The sequence below is a fragment of the Apteryx mantelli genome, chromosome 1 (assembly GCF_036417845.1).
Source record: "Apteryx mantelli isolate bAptMan1 chromosome 1, bAptMan1.hap1, whole genome shotgun sequence".
Lineage (NCBI taxonomy): Eukaryota > Metazoa > Chordata > Aves > Apterygiformes > Apterygidae > Apteryx > Apteryx mantelli.
Window position 1 is genome coordinate 36,348,502 of NC_089978.1, and position 14,626 is coordinate 36,363,127.

A 14,626-nucleotide genomic window follows, 5' to 3' on the forward strand; every position below is an offset into this window, starting at 1 on the left:
CTGCATTTGCTGGAGATTAGCATGCACATATATCACTATGCTTAGCAAAAAGAGAAACAGAATTTCTCTGGAAGTTTTATTGTTTTAATATGGATCCAAGGACCAGCTTACATTGCTTACTAAGGCCACACGTTTGGAAATGTTCTTCATAAGAAAAATCTGATGATTATTAGGATGAGAGACCCCTAGATAGCCCTTTGGAGAGAAGTTCTTAGAAAGACTGGCAGCGAGGTTGTCAGAGGCCAGGAAACTCAGTGAGGCGATATATTTGTGGCCGATGTTTTCAAGTGGTGAAAACCTGACTTACGCATATACTTTTTCCCTTTATGACAGTAACTACACACCAATGTTGTTTTTGCAAGATGGAGATGTTCATACGGCTCTGTTCCCCACGTTGGTAGTCTAAGTGATGAGTTTGCACAGCCTTGGCAGGCTGCAGGAGCTCTTCACACCCTGTTTTGGGTAACATCATCCTGTTTAGGGGATTTCAGTTAATGTGGTTCATTTGGCCCCAAGTGGATGAGCAAAGTTCAAGCTAAGTATTCTCCCAGCAACGCTGAGGTGGTGATGAGGAGCTTTGCCTGGAGCTGACTGAACTGGAAGCCGAAAAGAAGGCTTTCCATATGTCCTGTGCCATGTAGGAATGTGCCGAACTGTGGGTTTTCATTTTCTCTGTAGTCAAAACAGTTATACCAAAATTAAAGAGTAAGCTCAATAGAAAGGCATGCATTTTATATATTTAATTTGGTATATACACCTATGTGTGTATGTGCACTTTCACACCTGCATGTGTGTGTGTATGGACACAAAAATGTATGGTAATAAAGTGCGATTATATAGCTGCAACTGCTGTATGTACGCATCCTTGCAGGCATGTGTAGGGCAAGTGCTATACAGTGAAATAACAATACATGGTTATTATCTAAACGTAGTTGAAGCAATGCAGCTTTTCTGTGAGCTAAGGCTTTAGTAACCCAAAAGGAATTTGAAAAATTTCAAAGCCCCATAAATAGCCAATACTGCTAGGTCACATAACTACTTCTGAAAATTTATTGCTATTTTCTCTTTTGTGCGTCTGATATGCCCCAAATGCAGTTTGGACAATTCTGAAACTCTTTTTGAATCCACTAACTGGTTTTGTTTAGGGTTTAAAAAACAAAAAACAGGAGAGGGGTCCAATCTCCCACAATTTGGGGAGGGAGTGAGAGCTGGTATTATAATGTCTCTTCTCCCTGAACTCTTCATGTTACATTGTATAATCAAGGTTTGGGAAACCAGGATTTAAGTCCCTTCCTCTCAGGGGGGTGAGGAAGGGAGGCGAAGGCTTGGGCCCTTGCTTCCCGCTGGAATGCCTTAGCTACCTGGCTAGGGCAAATTACATAGTAAGTTTTTCTATTTAGTTGGTTCAAGAACAAATGTTTTTGTGGAGTTTTGTGGACTAAAACCCAGTGTTGCCTTTCTCTTGCATGATGATGGGGCTAGCAAATCTTGCTCTTTCTCTCAGCACATGTTCAAGTACTTCATTGAAAGCTTGAAAGCTGCAGCAGTGGAGATGGAGAGAGAGTCTTCCTCACCTTGGTATCTGTTTAACTTGCTGCTTAGGAGTGGCCTTTTGGAGGGAGATGGATTTTTTGTTGCTGAAGCGTAAAATCAGTTATTTATACAGTGCTGTACGTCTGCACGCCTACGCTGATTTGGGGTTACCTTAACACATCAAGCATGCTGGCAGCAGAGGATACAGAGGAAAAATCAAAGCCTCGACTACACTATAATTTTCTTAAAATTTCCCAGCAGTGTTTGCAGAGTTGCTTGTGCATAGGGTTTGTGTCCAACAGCTGTGTTATATAAACCTCCTAAGTAAAAGGGACTTACCATGATAAAAGTATCGGGGAACATGGGAGATAGGAAAAGGAAGGTTTTCAGGGGCGGGGGAGTCTATAAACAATGCTGAAGTCCTTATTGTTAATAGTCTGGAAAGGAATCTTGTCTCACATTAGCTATTCAGGCTAACAGAGATTGTTGTCAAAAAAAAAAAAAAAAAAGATATTCGTTGAAAATATGATTATTTGGTGACAGCGAAGAAGTGCCTGTGACTTGTGTTTGTGCTTTCTGCTGTCTTTGGAGTAAACATGTTGCTTCATGAGTTTGAGGGATGGGTTTCACTTCACTTCTTCTGTATTGACTGAATTGTGTGCCTTTTTATTATTTTTATTTAACAGATTATTTTTATGTAACCAAATGCTCTTACTCTGTCCTTCTTGCTCTTTGTACTGACAGCCCGTAGTGACATAGGCCGTTTTCCAGCCTCGCTGTGAAACAGGGATTTATTGATATCGATGATTCTTTTGTCCTTAGCTAAAGCCCAGAAAAGGTCACTCTGAGTTTTATTAGGTCAGCTGCTTTTTACAGTTTCCTCCAGGCAGCATTGATACTTTCATAAGATTTCAGAATGCTCCTTAAGTTGCTTCTGTCCTTCCTCAGTGATAGCCCCTTACAATGTTGTTTTCCTATTCTTTTCTTAATTTGAGTAGCTGAAGAACTGTGCCTCTAGAAATTTCTCATGCCAGATAACATAGATGAACTTGTTCTTCTCACTCGTTGTTTTGCTGACTGCAGATCCTCAGGGTCTAAGAACATGGTTCAAAGCTCTTGTCCTGTGCAATTTCTTGTTATTGCACAGAAATAATCAATCTGTGAAGAACACCACAGTAGACTATTTTGTTAGAGTTGGTGTTCGGTGTGGAGAGCACATAAAGATGATCATAATGGGTTTAGGACTTTTGTGTTAGGAAAGTTCAGTTACTGTTTGGCTTTGTTTCCTTTTTATGGAAACCAGTTTCCATGTTCTTATTCTGCTGCTTGTCTAGTGCCTTACTAAGATGTGACTGTGCAAAAAGAGGACTGGCTTGATCCAGCCTGAACCTCCAGAGGATTTAGAAACCTGAGTGACTATCTGTGTGTTGCCTAACTTCACCTGTGATGGTTTTCTGCCTTTGAGTCAGAATTTCCAGGTGATACCTTTATTATTCCCCTTCCTCTCTTTTTACTCCCTTCCTCCTCCTGTATCTGAGATGTGGTTGAGAAAGGCGTTCAGCTTTTCATTTCTGTTGTGTTTAAGTCACAGCTTTGTCACTTTTAGGCTGGAGCTCATAATGCTGAAGACTGTCTTTGAGAGTCGTTGGGAAATCGGAATTCATTTGTTTCCATGCTCAACAAGATGAGCTGTTTTAGGAGTAACTCAGGATCTACATTCAAATCTTAGCACAACTAAGCTGTTTCTTAATTTTAAATGTATGAATGAGCTCGCTAATGTCACAAAACAGGCAGTGAAACATGATTGCAGTCATCATTATTAACCCTACATGGGACTTCATCTGGCAGCTTTCTAGAGGTGTCTTTGAGCTCAGCTGGGGTGCTCTGGGTACCAAGGCTTAAGCCTTCTAGGATTATATCAGAGCTTTTTTTAGCAAATTTTGGGGTTTGTTCCTGGCACTTTGATGCATGTTACCTATTCCAGTGTTTATTACTGATGGTAATGTTGATGCCACTGAATTATTTTAGTGTCCTGTATTACTGACTTGAATACGAAGACAATAAGGCTTTACTAGCTAATGACATCAGGAGTTGAAGGAGAAATTGCTGACTGGTTATTTCTGAGTTGGGGCTTAGCTGCAGTTTGGGGAACACTGTTCAGCAATATTGCAGCTTTACTGTAAGAACCAAAAATGTTGGGTTTGGAGGCCTTTCTTACTAGCTTTACTGATCTGGCCAAATGGGGGATAGCATTAAGTGTAGGGCGTATATAGTGAAGAGTGGCGGGGAAAGAAGTTGTGGTGTCCAGCAAGCGTCCCACAAGGTATCTTCTGGGATATCAACAGCAGCTGTGTATCAAGGGTTGCACTGGCCGAATATGCTTTTTGACAGACTGATAGAGGAGATTGTTTCTAGATATGAAATGCAGTAGAGGAGGGAAATTTCCAGAGGGATTGAGATAATTTATGCATATGTCAGTTTTAAGAATTAATAAACATGTCTTAGTTTTGCTTTATATTGCTGTGTCCTGATACCGATTTATATAATGTGTTTCCACAACAATAGAGTACAAATGAAAGCAAAAACTTACTTATTCTATAGTTCTGAAAGTTAGAAGTAATAAACACTTGGTCCCCTTTCTCCAAGGACTAATTGTACATAGTGAAGCTTATTGTGCATGTGAACACAATTTACACATTTTGTGCTATTTGTAAATAACTTATTTTCTGTTCACAGATGCACATAGAGTTAGGGAGGGAAATAAGTTGTATTATATAGCAAAAACAATAGTCATGTTTGTGTTAGCCTATGGACATCAGGATGCTGTGAGACTTGGAATAATGAAAGCACAATTTGTAAAAATAGATGTGTGTGGGGAAATATAGATGTTTTAGAATTGTGCTGGTGTCTCTGAAAAGCTGCTGCTGTTTTATACATGCTGGAGAAAAAATGTGATATGGGTCAAAGGAAACTGTTTTGCATTATTTTGCCATGCTCTTATTTCCCAATAGATCATTTGTTAAAATTCTGAGAACCACTTACTAGGTATCACTAGAGAGATAATTAAAATTTTTCCATAAATAATAATAATTTGAGTGCCTCATCTTTGTAATAGCTGTAAGGTTGGATATAGAAGCTTACTAAAGCCCACTGAACTGTCCAGTCACTTGTCTTTGACTTTGGCCATTATGTTGTGGTTAGATGGCACTTTTCTTATAAGAAGAAAGTGTCATTCTACTCTATTTGTAGAAACTTTGGTGGGGTTTTGTTGTTGTTATTGTTTGGGTTTTTTTGTGAAGAGTATGTTATATGGTCAACTGTATCACAGTAGTGAAAAATTTATAAAACACCTTCCAAATATTTGATCCTGCAGAGGAATCAGTTTATTAGGAACTTTATGTTACCATATAAACTAAGTATAACTGTTCTCACTAGTGTTTTTGTGGATCCCTTCGAGATCGAATGCATTTTACTGCTGCAGTCTCTTAAATGATGTCAAATTACAACGTTTAGTTTTGCATTGAGCTTTTCATTTAAAGAAATACAAAAAGGTCTCTTTATAGCTCTTACTAGTTCTGCTGCCATGGTTTTTGGATTATGTGTCCTTATTGTGTAGCTTGATATTGTAGGATCTACTGTAAAAATGTTAATATTTTACAGAATAATGATCTGGCACTAATGGAAGAATAGAATAGCTTTTCACTGTATACATGGAACTTTAAAAATTTGTCTTGTGCTGGATATACTTCCTTGGATATACTTTTCTTTTTACATTGGCTTGCAAGGTAGCCTGCATCTCGTACACTTCATGTAACCTGATTTTAAATTGACACATTATTTTTATTGACATTAGAAAGTTATTGAACTTTAAGAACTTGTATTCTTTGTTCGTACGTGTGGCTGCCATTAGTATAACTGAGATGATTATATGACCTTTATATATTCTGGCTCTTATTCTGTCTGGACAATTAGCTTAACCCTCGTTTTAATATAAATCTTCATTTGGAAGTTGAGGAGGTTCTCGTATTTGCCTGGTGATCCTTTGGAATTAAACTACTCTTCACTGGTTAAGAGGGAGTGACTTCAAATATCATTATTTAATCTTAATGGAGAGTTCTAATTTATGTCTTTGCAATAACCAAAATAAAATTGGTACTGAAATGAATTTCCATTCTTCTCCTATCCTGTTTTATGAAAGAGCTGGTATGTGCCTATTGACATATATTGACCAATTTCAATTGCTGACTATAGGAAATATTAAGCTATATAGTATATAGCTATATACCTTATTTTCAAACTAGCTTACAGGATGTTAGGAGTCAAAGATGAAACAAACTGGTTTTTGATCCTGCTTTGATGGCATATGTGTGCATAACTTTCTACTAGCTCTCATCTTCTAAAAGAAGATGCCAAGTAATTAAATTTGGGGAAGTTACCCAAGATTATATGGTTGTATATGATACTTTCACTGCTATTGCCTTGCACAGAGAAAAACTTCATAAATACTCAAGTTATTCTGCAAAATGAAAGGGATTGAGGTTGAACAGTTAAAACAATAATGCTTTCAAAAGCATATCCTTTTCTGTTCATGCATGTAGCTTCCTTAATGCAAATATTCTCTAGTAAGGGTTGTGACTGCTCTTATGAAGTGTTTAACTGCTAATTAAAGCACTCTTTGGAAGTTGGGGAGGTTCTTGTGTTTGCATAATCTTGGGTTTCCTGATTTCTTAGAAGGGTAGGTAGGATCCAGTGACTTAAATGAGACTCCTTGAATGCCCTGTCATCACTACTTAGGAATTTGGGAATGCCACAGTCTGTATGGGAAAAAACAGCTGTTGCATTTCCTAGAGTGAGGGAGGATGAGCATGTGACAAGATCCTCCCTAATTAAATTGCTGGGCATCAGGGAGAGGAAGATGCCCTTCGTTTTTTGAGTCTCAGTCTACTACAGAAAGAAGGTGAAATTAACCCCCTGTGCAAATGCGGTTGTGACAGATCACAAATGGCACCATCGTGCTCCACTGCTGAAGTCTCCTGGGGAGTCCCCCGAGGGTCTCAGTGGGAGCACAGTGTGGGCCCAAGCGCGCATCTCAGCAATGGGTGCATGTTAGATACCTGCTCCTTACAGCAGGTCACAGCAGCCCCTAATCAAAGGCAGTTCAGAGGATTTCGGCCAAAACACCGCTCACCACCCGTTTCACTTCCCTAAAGACATATGGGTTTAAATTCATAGTTAGGCACCAAAATACTGCCTTAGGTTCCCAATTTTAGATACCTGTTTCTCCTGTTATTCTTTGAAGTGTTTCTTAGATGTTTTTTTTTTCCTGAATGTATCAGTCATCTTGGTTGCATAAAAAGGTTGCATTTTATGCTTCTTTTTATTGTTTTTCTCTTTCTGAGCTCTCATTAGCCATGTTTACCTTTAATGCTGCTGAATAAATTAAAATGTAGGAGTTGTAAGAATGCATCCCTGCAATTAAGCTGTTTACATTCCTAAGTTGTGAATTTATTTATTTATTTATTTATTTATTTTGCTATTGTACTGTGGAGTTTTTTGCCTGTTCTAATTTGCCATGACGTGGTCAGTGCTGTTTCCTTCCGGCTGCTTGCAAGCCTGTGGTAGAGATAAGGATACATTTACAGTGCATTTTTAAAAAGAAGCTGAAGATCTGTTTCATGTAAGAACTCCGTGACTTTCTGGACTATACAAGGAATTTATTTGTTTTGCCTACTTGACACTGCGTGTATCAAGATCAAGTGCTTTTTACTGGAAAAAATAACAACTTTTGCAAAATCAGGGTTATGTGTAAGGAAGAGAAGGTGATAGTATTTGAGGTATCTTATAGGTGAGTAAGTCAGTCTGGGTTTTGATTTTTTGCTTTGAATGCATCTTAAAGACAAGAATTATTAATGAATATAAAATGCTTACATGAATCAAATGAAAAGATAGATTTTTTTGGTTAACTTTCATAGCTTATCTTGGTTTTACTTTAACACTTTTACTATGAAACACTTTGAAGCTGATGTCTTATTTCCTGAAACAGTTTCATTTTACTTCCTGAAGCATACATTTTCATTCTCTTAAGAAAGAAAGCTGTATTAATTGGTTGAAGTAATATCTCTGAAGGTACAGAGATGTCTGACTTCATTAGAGTTTGGGAAAACATTTATTTGGAGCACACTTTGTGACCTCTACTATTTCATGTAGCTAAAGCAGTTGTGTGTTAATTATTATTATTTTTTTTCCTCTCCTCAGTGATAAAAGGCTGTCCAAGTGGGAAGAACAACTCAGGAAAGGATTTCCCTTGCTTGTTTACCTCTGAGAAGAGAAGAACCCAGGAAGGCTAACTATCTAAGAAGTACTAAAACTGATACTTGATTTATTTTGTGATCCTGTTTTTCTGCCCAGCTGGATCTTGGTAACACTCTTCTGTTCTTTTACATCTAAGAACATTTTTTTTCTTATGTGGAGCTGAGACCTGGGAATGCGTTATTATGGCAGCAGTTGTACAGCAGAATGAGCTTGTATTTGAATTTGCCAGCAACGTCATGGAGGATGAGCAGCAGGTATGGGACAATCTGAAAAGTCATATTTGTACAAGTTGGCGCTATGCGTATTATGAAAACCTAAGAAAAAAAAGTCATGTGAAACAAAAAAGCAAGTGTTGAGATCATTATTGTTGCAGCAAGTCTTTGTACTGTTTCAAAAGCTTCCTGTTGCTTCCTGTAACTTGCATGAGCAGAGCAGAAATCGGTTGAAATGTTTTAACTTCCGCAGTGTTGCAGAGACCTCCCCCTCTGAAAATGCTGTGCCTGTGTTGCTGGTTTGTGTCAGTAGATCCATTCTTGATGCAGAATTCCTGAAATTCTGGTGTTTGACAGGCATTTTAACTTTTCCAGCGTGCTACAATAAAATGCTGAATAAAAGTAACTGTCACACTACAAATGACTAGAAGAAGCTTTAGATGCTCCTGCATTTTACAGTTTGGCTTCTAAATTGCATTACTATGTGTATGTCAGCTATTCAGAATTAAGCTTCATAATCATTTAAATTAGTTTCTTTCACACTGCAGGGAAAATATATCTGTTTCCATCTCATGAGACTCTCAATTAGGTGTAGATTATCTAAACGACATCCTGTAAGTCCTGACGCTTCAGGGAATGATTCCTACTTTAAAAATACAGCAGCTCCTCTATAGATGGTGATTAATAATGGTAGGGTCTTGCATTTGTTAACAAGAAATTAGGTATGTCAGTACTATTGAGAGACGGTTCTTAAAAGGCTGAGAAACGCTCTTGCAGACTCTTCTTTTTGTGCATGTGAAAAGTATTTTTCTCTCCTCTTTCAAAAGCACTTTTGGTTTTATGGTCTTGTCTCTGGGTTTTCTGTATGGACTAATATTTGGCTGTCATTGGCCTGTTTCTGCTGTCAGTCATATGATCATTTCAATGAACCAAGTGTTTTCTTTCTAAAGTGCTAACTCAGTTTTGGGTGGAACTAGTAATGTAACTTCCTTCCCTGTATTTTTCCAGAGCTTGTGGTAGCCTGGGGATTTAGATATGGGAATTGCATAAACATAGTGGAAAATAAGCCTTATTTATTAGCTCTGTTTATTGTTTGTTGCTGTTCTTACTTTACAAGCCAATGGGAAAGGGGAAAACTGAAAAGCAGAGGGCCACTTCGTTGCAATTTTGTAGAAAGGTTAGTGCAAACAAACATGGATTTGTTCTGTTTAGCCATGCATTGTGCCTGTCACAATTTTTCTAGATGGTCATCTGAAGAACTTAAAAGATACAACCAACAGTGCAATAAAACCTCCCTAAACAGAGATTTCTTCAGCCCAGAACAAACTTAACCTTGGCATTTATCTCCTGACCCCAATAAGTCCTATTCCAGATTAAGCCTAAGAAAACAAGGAGTCCTGGAGCATACCTTAAAGGTGATGAAATTGAAGCTGTGGAAGCCAAAGAGAGAGTGCATAGCGGAAGGTCCCTTGTTGCAAACACCGGGATGCAACAAGCTCCTTCTAAATCAGCAAGTGGATTGACTTAGTTCAGATTTCAAAGATGCAGGTGGATATATAGATGGCTGCATGAATCTTAAGCATTCAGTTGTAAAAAGGGAGCCCTAAGAAGGAAAGATCTGGTGCGCTGGAGCAAGATTTAACTCGGACAAGGATATGTAGTATAGCATTAACCCCAAAAGAATAAGTATGTGTATATCTGTTTCTTATAACATGGGAGCTGAACTACTAAAGGTTTTCAGTTCTGGAAAGATGAATTGTATTTGGGGATAGATATTACAATTTGTTTACTTAGAAAAGTTTTTAGCTCTGGAAGTGTTCTGCGTTGATCAAAACAGCATTTATTTTGAGCTTTGTCAGAATATGAAACATGACATCTTTATACGGAGGTATGAATTAACTGATCTTTGAGTAATTATTTTTGCTATGGTCTTGAGAGCTGGAACTGAAAGAACTTAGGTACTTCTCTTGTTGTCAAAGCTTTGTCTAGAGTCCTTTTCTGCCAAGAACTGTCAGGAGCCAGAACAGCTGTGGGAAGAGCTTTATGGTCTATATTGCAGTTATGCTCAGTGTTTTGGGGAAGTCATAATTCATGGCTATTTATTTATTGTTAAAAGTCTTGCTTAAACAGCAATAAATTATGAGCAATCCATTTGCAAATGCAAGCCTTCAGCCAGTGGCAGATGTCAATGGGAGGGACTTGATCACATGATTCTCCAGGAATGGGAAATGCTCTCTCTTATCATCTTTGTCCTTTTCAGTTTAGAAAATACTGTGGGTTTGGGGGTGTTTTTTTGGCTTTTTTTTTTCCTCCCCCTTTCTGTGCATTCGTTTGTAGCGTAGTGCATGTATGACCAGGAAGAAATGAGATGAAAATATCTTTGTAATTTTGAGAGGGGAGCAAGTGGCTTGTACTAACAGTACTGATAACTCACTGTTACTACATGTCAAAGATGCTGGTTAAATAGAGGGTTGGCATTTTCTGAGAGAGACTGTGCACACTGTAAAACTAAGGGGGAGCTCCTACAGGCTGTCATTCAGTCAGCGCTGCTACCTAAAACTGCTTTTTATTTTTGTAGCTCGTTCTTTCAATGCCTTTTCATTTAGTCCTTCATTGTGTTACCATTAAAGTGGTATTTGATCAGGACACTCTAGATTTAATAAAAAAAAAAAAAAAAAAAAAAAAGGAATCTGAATAGAGGCAGCCAGAGAGGCTGCTTCCATAGTGGCAAGTTTTAAATGGTGTGAGGGACACCCTGTGAATCCTGGGGACCATTAAATTGTTGGCCTGGTCCCCAGCAGGACTGGCCTGTGCCAGCGAGTGCTCTCTGAGATGGCCCTGAAGCACACAGTAACCTGTGCCTGCAGAGGCTTACTTTATCTTTGAGGGATGTTTCCCTCTCTCCTCTTTGTCCATATCTACAGTCTTCGAGCCCTTAGGTTGGCCAGTGACTTTTGCACTTATGCCTTGGTTTATTCCGCTTGGTATTCTCCTACTTTCCCCGGTGCTGCCATGTTTTTTCCAAAAGTTAAGTCACCCCCGTACACTGGTGGAGCCAGAGTCAAAAGCCCCTGCAAGGCTGAGGTCTGGGTTTCTGGCTGTTTCTGGCACCTACAGAAAGTCCCCCCTCTTGCCCACTTCTAGTTTTATGAAGGCTTTCGGGAAATGATTGTGAGATCCGTAAGAAGTTGTCTCACTGAGAAAGCAAGTGGCATTTATCTGCCTCCAAAATCCTACTGTGAAACTCGGTGATTTCTCAGATCCTAGCTGTGGGAGCATCTTTAAAGTCAAGAGGCTGCTTGTGCTGCTGGTGCAGAGGATTTTCCATGGAGGAACATGAGTGACAGAAAACTGAAGTCTGTTCTCTAGTCACCAAGATCACTTTACCTAGTTTCGTTTAGGGTTTTCTTCAAAATAAATGGCCAAATATACCTCAGGTTTGAATTCTGTGGCTCTTACAATGTCAATTTCTGTACTAAATTTTTGTTTGTTTGTTTTTCCATTTAGCATTTCTGTGCTCATATTAATTGGATGCCTTTCTTCCCACATACCACTCAATTGCACAAAATTTGCTTCAAGCCAATTAGAAGCTAGTCACCATAGTTTTTCTGGAGAAGTTCCGAGTTGTTTCGTGCAGGACTTGTAGTATGAGAAGACTGTACTTCCAGAGCAGAAGAAATCCCCTTCCTTATTTTCTGTTTCCACAACTTGTACAGTATTTTGATCGTCTGTCAGTTTGACAGCTAATGAGAAAACTCTTGGGGAATGAGGGGAGAGGAGAAAAAAAGAAATACCTTTTAAGTATTCCAAACACCTAAGAAAAGTATTATTGCCTTTAGCATTCCACCAGGGAGGGTAGAGTTCAGTTTTTCCCATCCACAGCAGGTCATGGAGAGCGACTGGTACTTCCCAGGGACCTGTTTCAGGGGATGTTCCAGGAACTTCAACATCTGCCTCCAGATCACACTCCAAATTTTTACACATTGGTCTACAGGACTTGTTTGTTTAAATAATAATAATAATAACAATAATTACACTGTGCAGTATTTGGTGCCTGAGACTTGAGGAAGATTCTAGCAGTAACTCAACTCTTTTATTTGTCTAGCAGATGTAGTAGATGCCTTGAAGCCAAGCCAAAACATCAGTGGAGCTAGGATGTCATATTTTAACTTTATTTTGCAGGTAGCATGAGAAAGATGAAGCAGCAGAGGTAGGCAAAAATAGAAATACACAAATTGTTTTTTTTATTGGCTTATGTATTGATTTCTTGAAATTGGTTGCTTGCTTTAATTTGGTGTGGGGGGGTTAATTTCAGAAAGGGTATTCTCCTCTACTTTGCACTCTCTCCATTTTTTTTTTTTTGTGTGTAGAAAAAACTTTGTATTAGCAAAATCACAAAATGATTTATTTCTATTTATTGAGTCAATGCCTTTTAAATGAAAACAAATAGTCCTTAATTTAACACTGTTTTTCCCTGTGTGTAATTCTCATTGTATGCCAGCATCCAAGGGAGCTGTAGTAAACATGGACTCTTCTGCAGTTCTAAATGTGTACACTGTCACTCCTGCATTTTACTTTAACGGAGTTGCAGGAAGTTTTAGCTTGGTCCTCAGTTGGGATTCAGGCACTTTTAATGAAGTCAAGAAAATTACAGAAGCCCTGAGATTAAATTTTGCCTTTCAATAGTTGCATATACATCAGGATATATTAATAGCAGCTTTTAAAACTGAGTGGAGTGCTTGTGAAATCACAACCCATTGCAAATATTTTACGAAAAAGTGATCGACTGTTTTTCCAAAATGTGTTTCAAATTAATTAGTTTGAAATTGCATGCATGCTCCCCCCCCCCCGGGTGAGTACTACATATTTGTTACAGCCTTTCCTCTTCACAACCCTGGCGAATCCCTGCTTTGCACCTCAGTAATACTTGAATTGGAAAGAGGTGTAGTAATGGTTTTGAGAAACAAAAGGCCAGAAGTGATACTTACTCTGACTTTTCCGGTTTAAAACTGTTATTAATTTAAAGAAAACCACACTTACAGTATATTAGCATGACTGAATGTTTTTTCTGCACAATCCTTAAACTTACTTTTTTGTTCATCTTTTGTCTTTCTGAAGCATAGTGTGTCAGTAAGCTCCTTGAGTAGTCCAGCCATGAATTGAGGTGACTGAGTATTCCCCAGTGGTAATGGTTTTTGTACTGAAGACAGACATTCACAGTGAGCGTGCTGGCGTGTGTTTATGACAGTTTTTTCTAGACACGGTCAACGTAGAGTTTAACCTTGCAGAATAGATCACATTTGATCATACTGATCAAACCAACTGCTGCTAAAACTCAAAACTGCAGCACAGTTGAGTGTCATGGGAAACAGATTTCAGTCAGTGCAGCACATTTCAGTAGTGAATGGACGATGGGGCTGTTGTAATTAGGTTTCACAACAGAGTTACTGACTGCTAGGGTGTAATATAGACAGGGCTTTGAAAAACTGAGATAAAAATGTGTAAGAATCGGTTGGTTTTATCTGTTTCCTTTAATGTTTAATTTTAAAACAGCTTTTGATGACTTATCCGCAATAAAGAATGAGGGTGTTGGAGGTATTTCTGCATCTCAGAAGCTAAGTCAGTGACATGAACTTTAGTCGTTAGGGAAGGCTATGCAGAGCCAGAATAATTTTTTTCTTTTTTTCTTTTTCTTTTTTTTTTTTTTAATCCGGAAGGAGCTACCATGAGGTGTATCCTAAGCACAGACAATTATTCAGGCAGTCCCTGGAGACAGTATGTCCTGTAAACTTTGCGGCTATCAAGCCAGGGCAGCTGCAGAAGCGGAGAGGAAGGGATGGCTCACTTCGAAGGCGCTGCGGGGAGGCAGCTGGCCAAGTGCAGACGAATGCGTACAAGATAGGCATCTACATCGGAAACAGGCATCCCAGTGCCTGCACCCTTTTATAGGCAATGGAGAGAAATGGGCGTTTTTAGGGCACGATTCATCTCATCATAGAGTAGGAGCCTAAAATTGGTCAGGGAAATTGTGCCCTGAAAATACCTTTTTCTCTCTGTTGTCTCTGAAGGAAGCCTTGAGCTACTAGCTCAAATTTAAGTGTCTATGTCAGTTATTTGTTAGATGAGGTGAATTTCACACTTTGTCCCTGTGAGCTAGAGTAAGAGGAGAATGCTGAAGCTGTCTTATTCATGTCTTTGCTACCCAAACCCCATGTTTTTTGCCTACTCAGTAGAAGATTGAACAGGTCCTTGCAAAGCACATGCTGTTTTTCTTGCTTGTCAAAGGTGACAGGAGTCTGAGTGAAAAATAGTATGCGATCCTTTTCTTAAATGTAGTTACATATATGCGTGTACAATATATGTAACTTACACCACACAAGCTGTATGTTGTGGGGTATTATGGAAATTGGGATGCTTAAACTTTTTTGTAGCATAAATTGTATCTCAGAAATGAGACTGTAATGGACCATCTTCCTTCTAGGTCATGTTTATGGAACATGTTGTGGCAAATAAAACGTTTATTATGCATACAATATTTAATTTTTTTCTGTTTACAGTGCTTGATCCTT

At 38.7% G+C, this 14,626-nt stretch overlaps 1 protein-coding gene across 7 annotated transcripts in view; it reads left to right on the forward strand.

Annotated features, from left to right (window-relative positions):
* Positions 1-14,626, forward strand: part of ELF1 (E74 like ETS transcription factor 1) — a 92,704-nt gene that overhangs the window by 44,956 nt on the left and 33,122 nt on the right. For 3 of the 7 annotated variants that reach the window (XM_067292534.1, XM_067292546.1, XM_067292540.1), the window contains exon 2: positions 7,789-8,099. The exons of 1 other annotated variant lie outside the window; for it this stretch is intronic. In XM_067292534.1, coding sequence (XP_067148635.1) covers positions 8,028-8,099 — 72 coding nt within the window. In that variant the 5' untranslated portion in view covers positions 7,789-8,027. Of the gene's footprint in view, positions 1-7,200; positions 7,379-7,788; positions 8,100-12,193; positions 12,268-14,626 lie in introns of those variants that run through there. 3 more of the 7 variants (XM_013948381.2, XM_013948379.2, XM_013948382.2) reach the window with 3 other exon arrangements.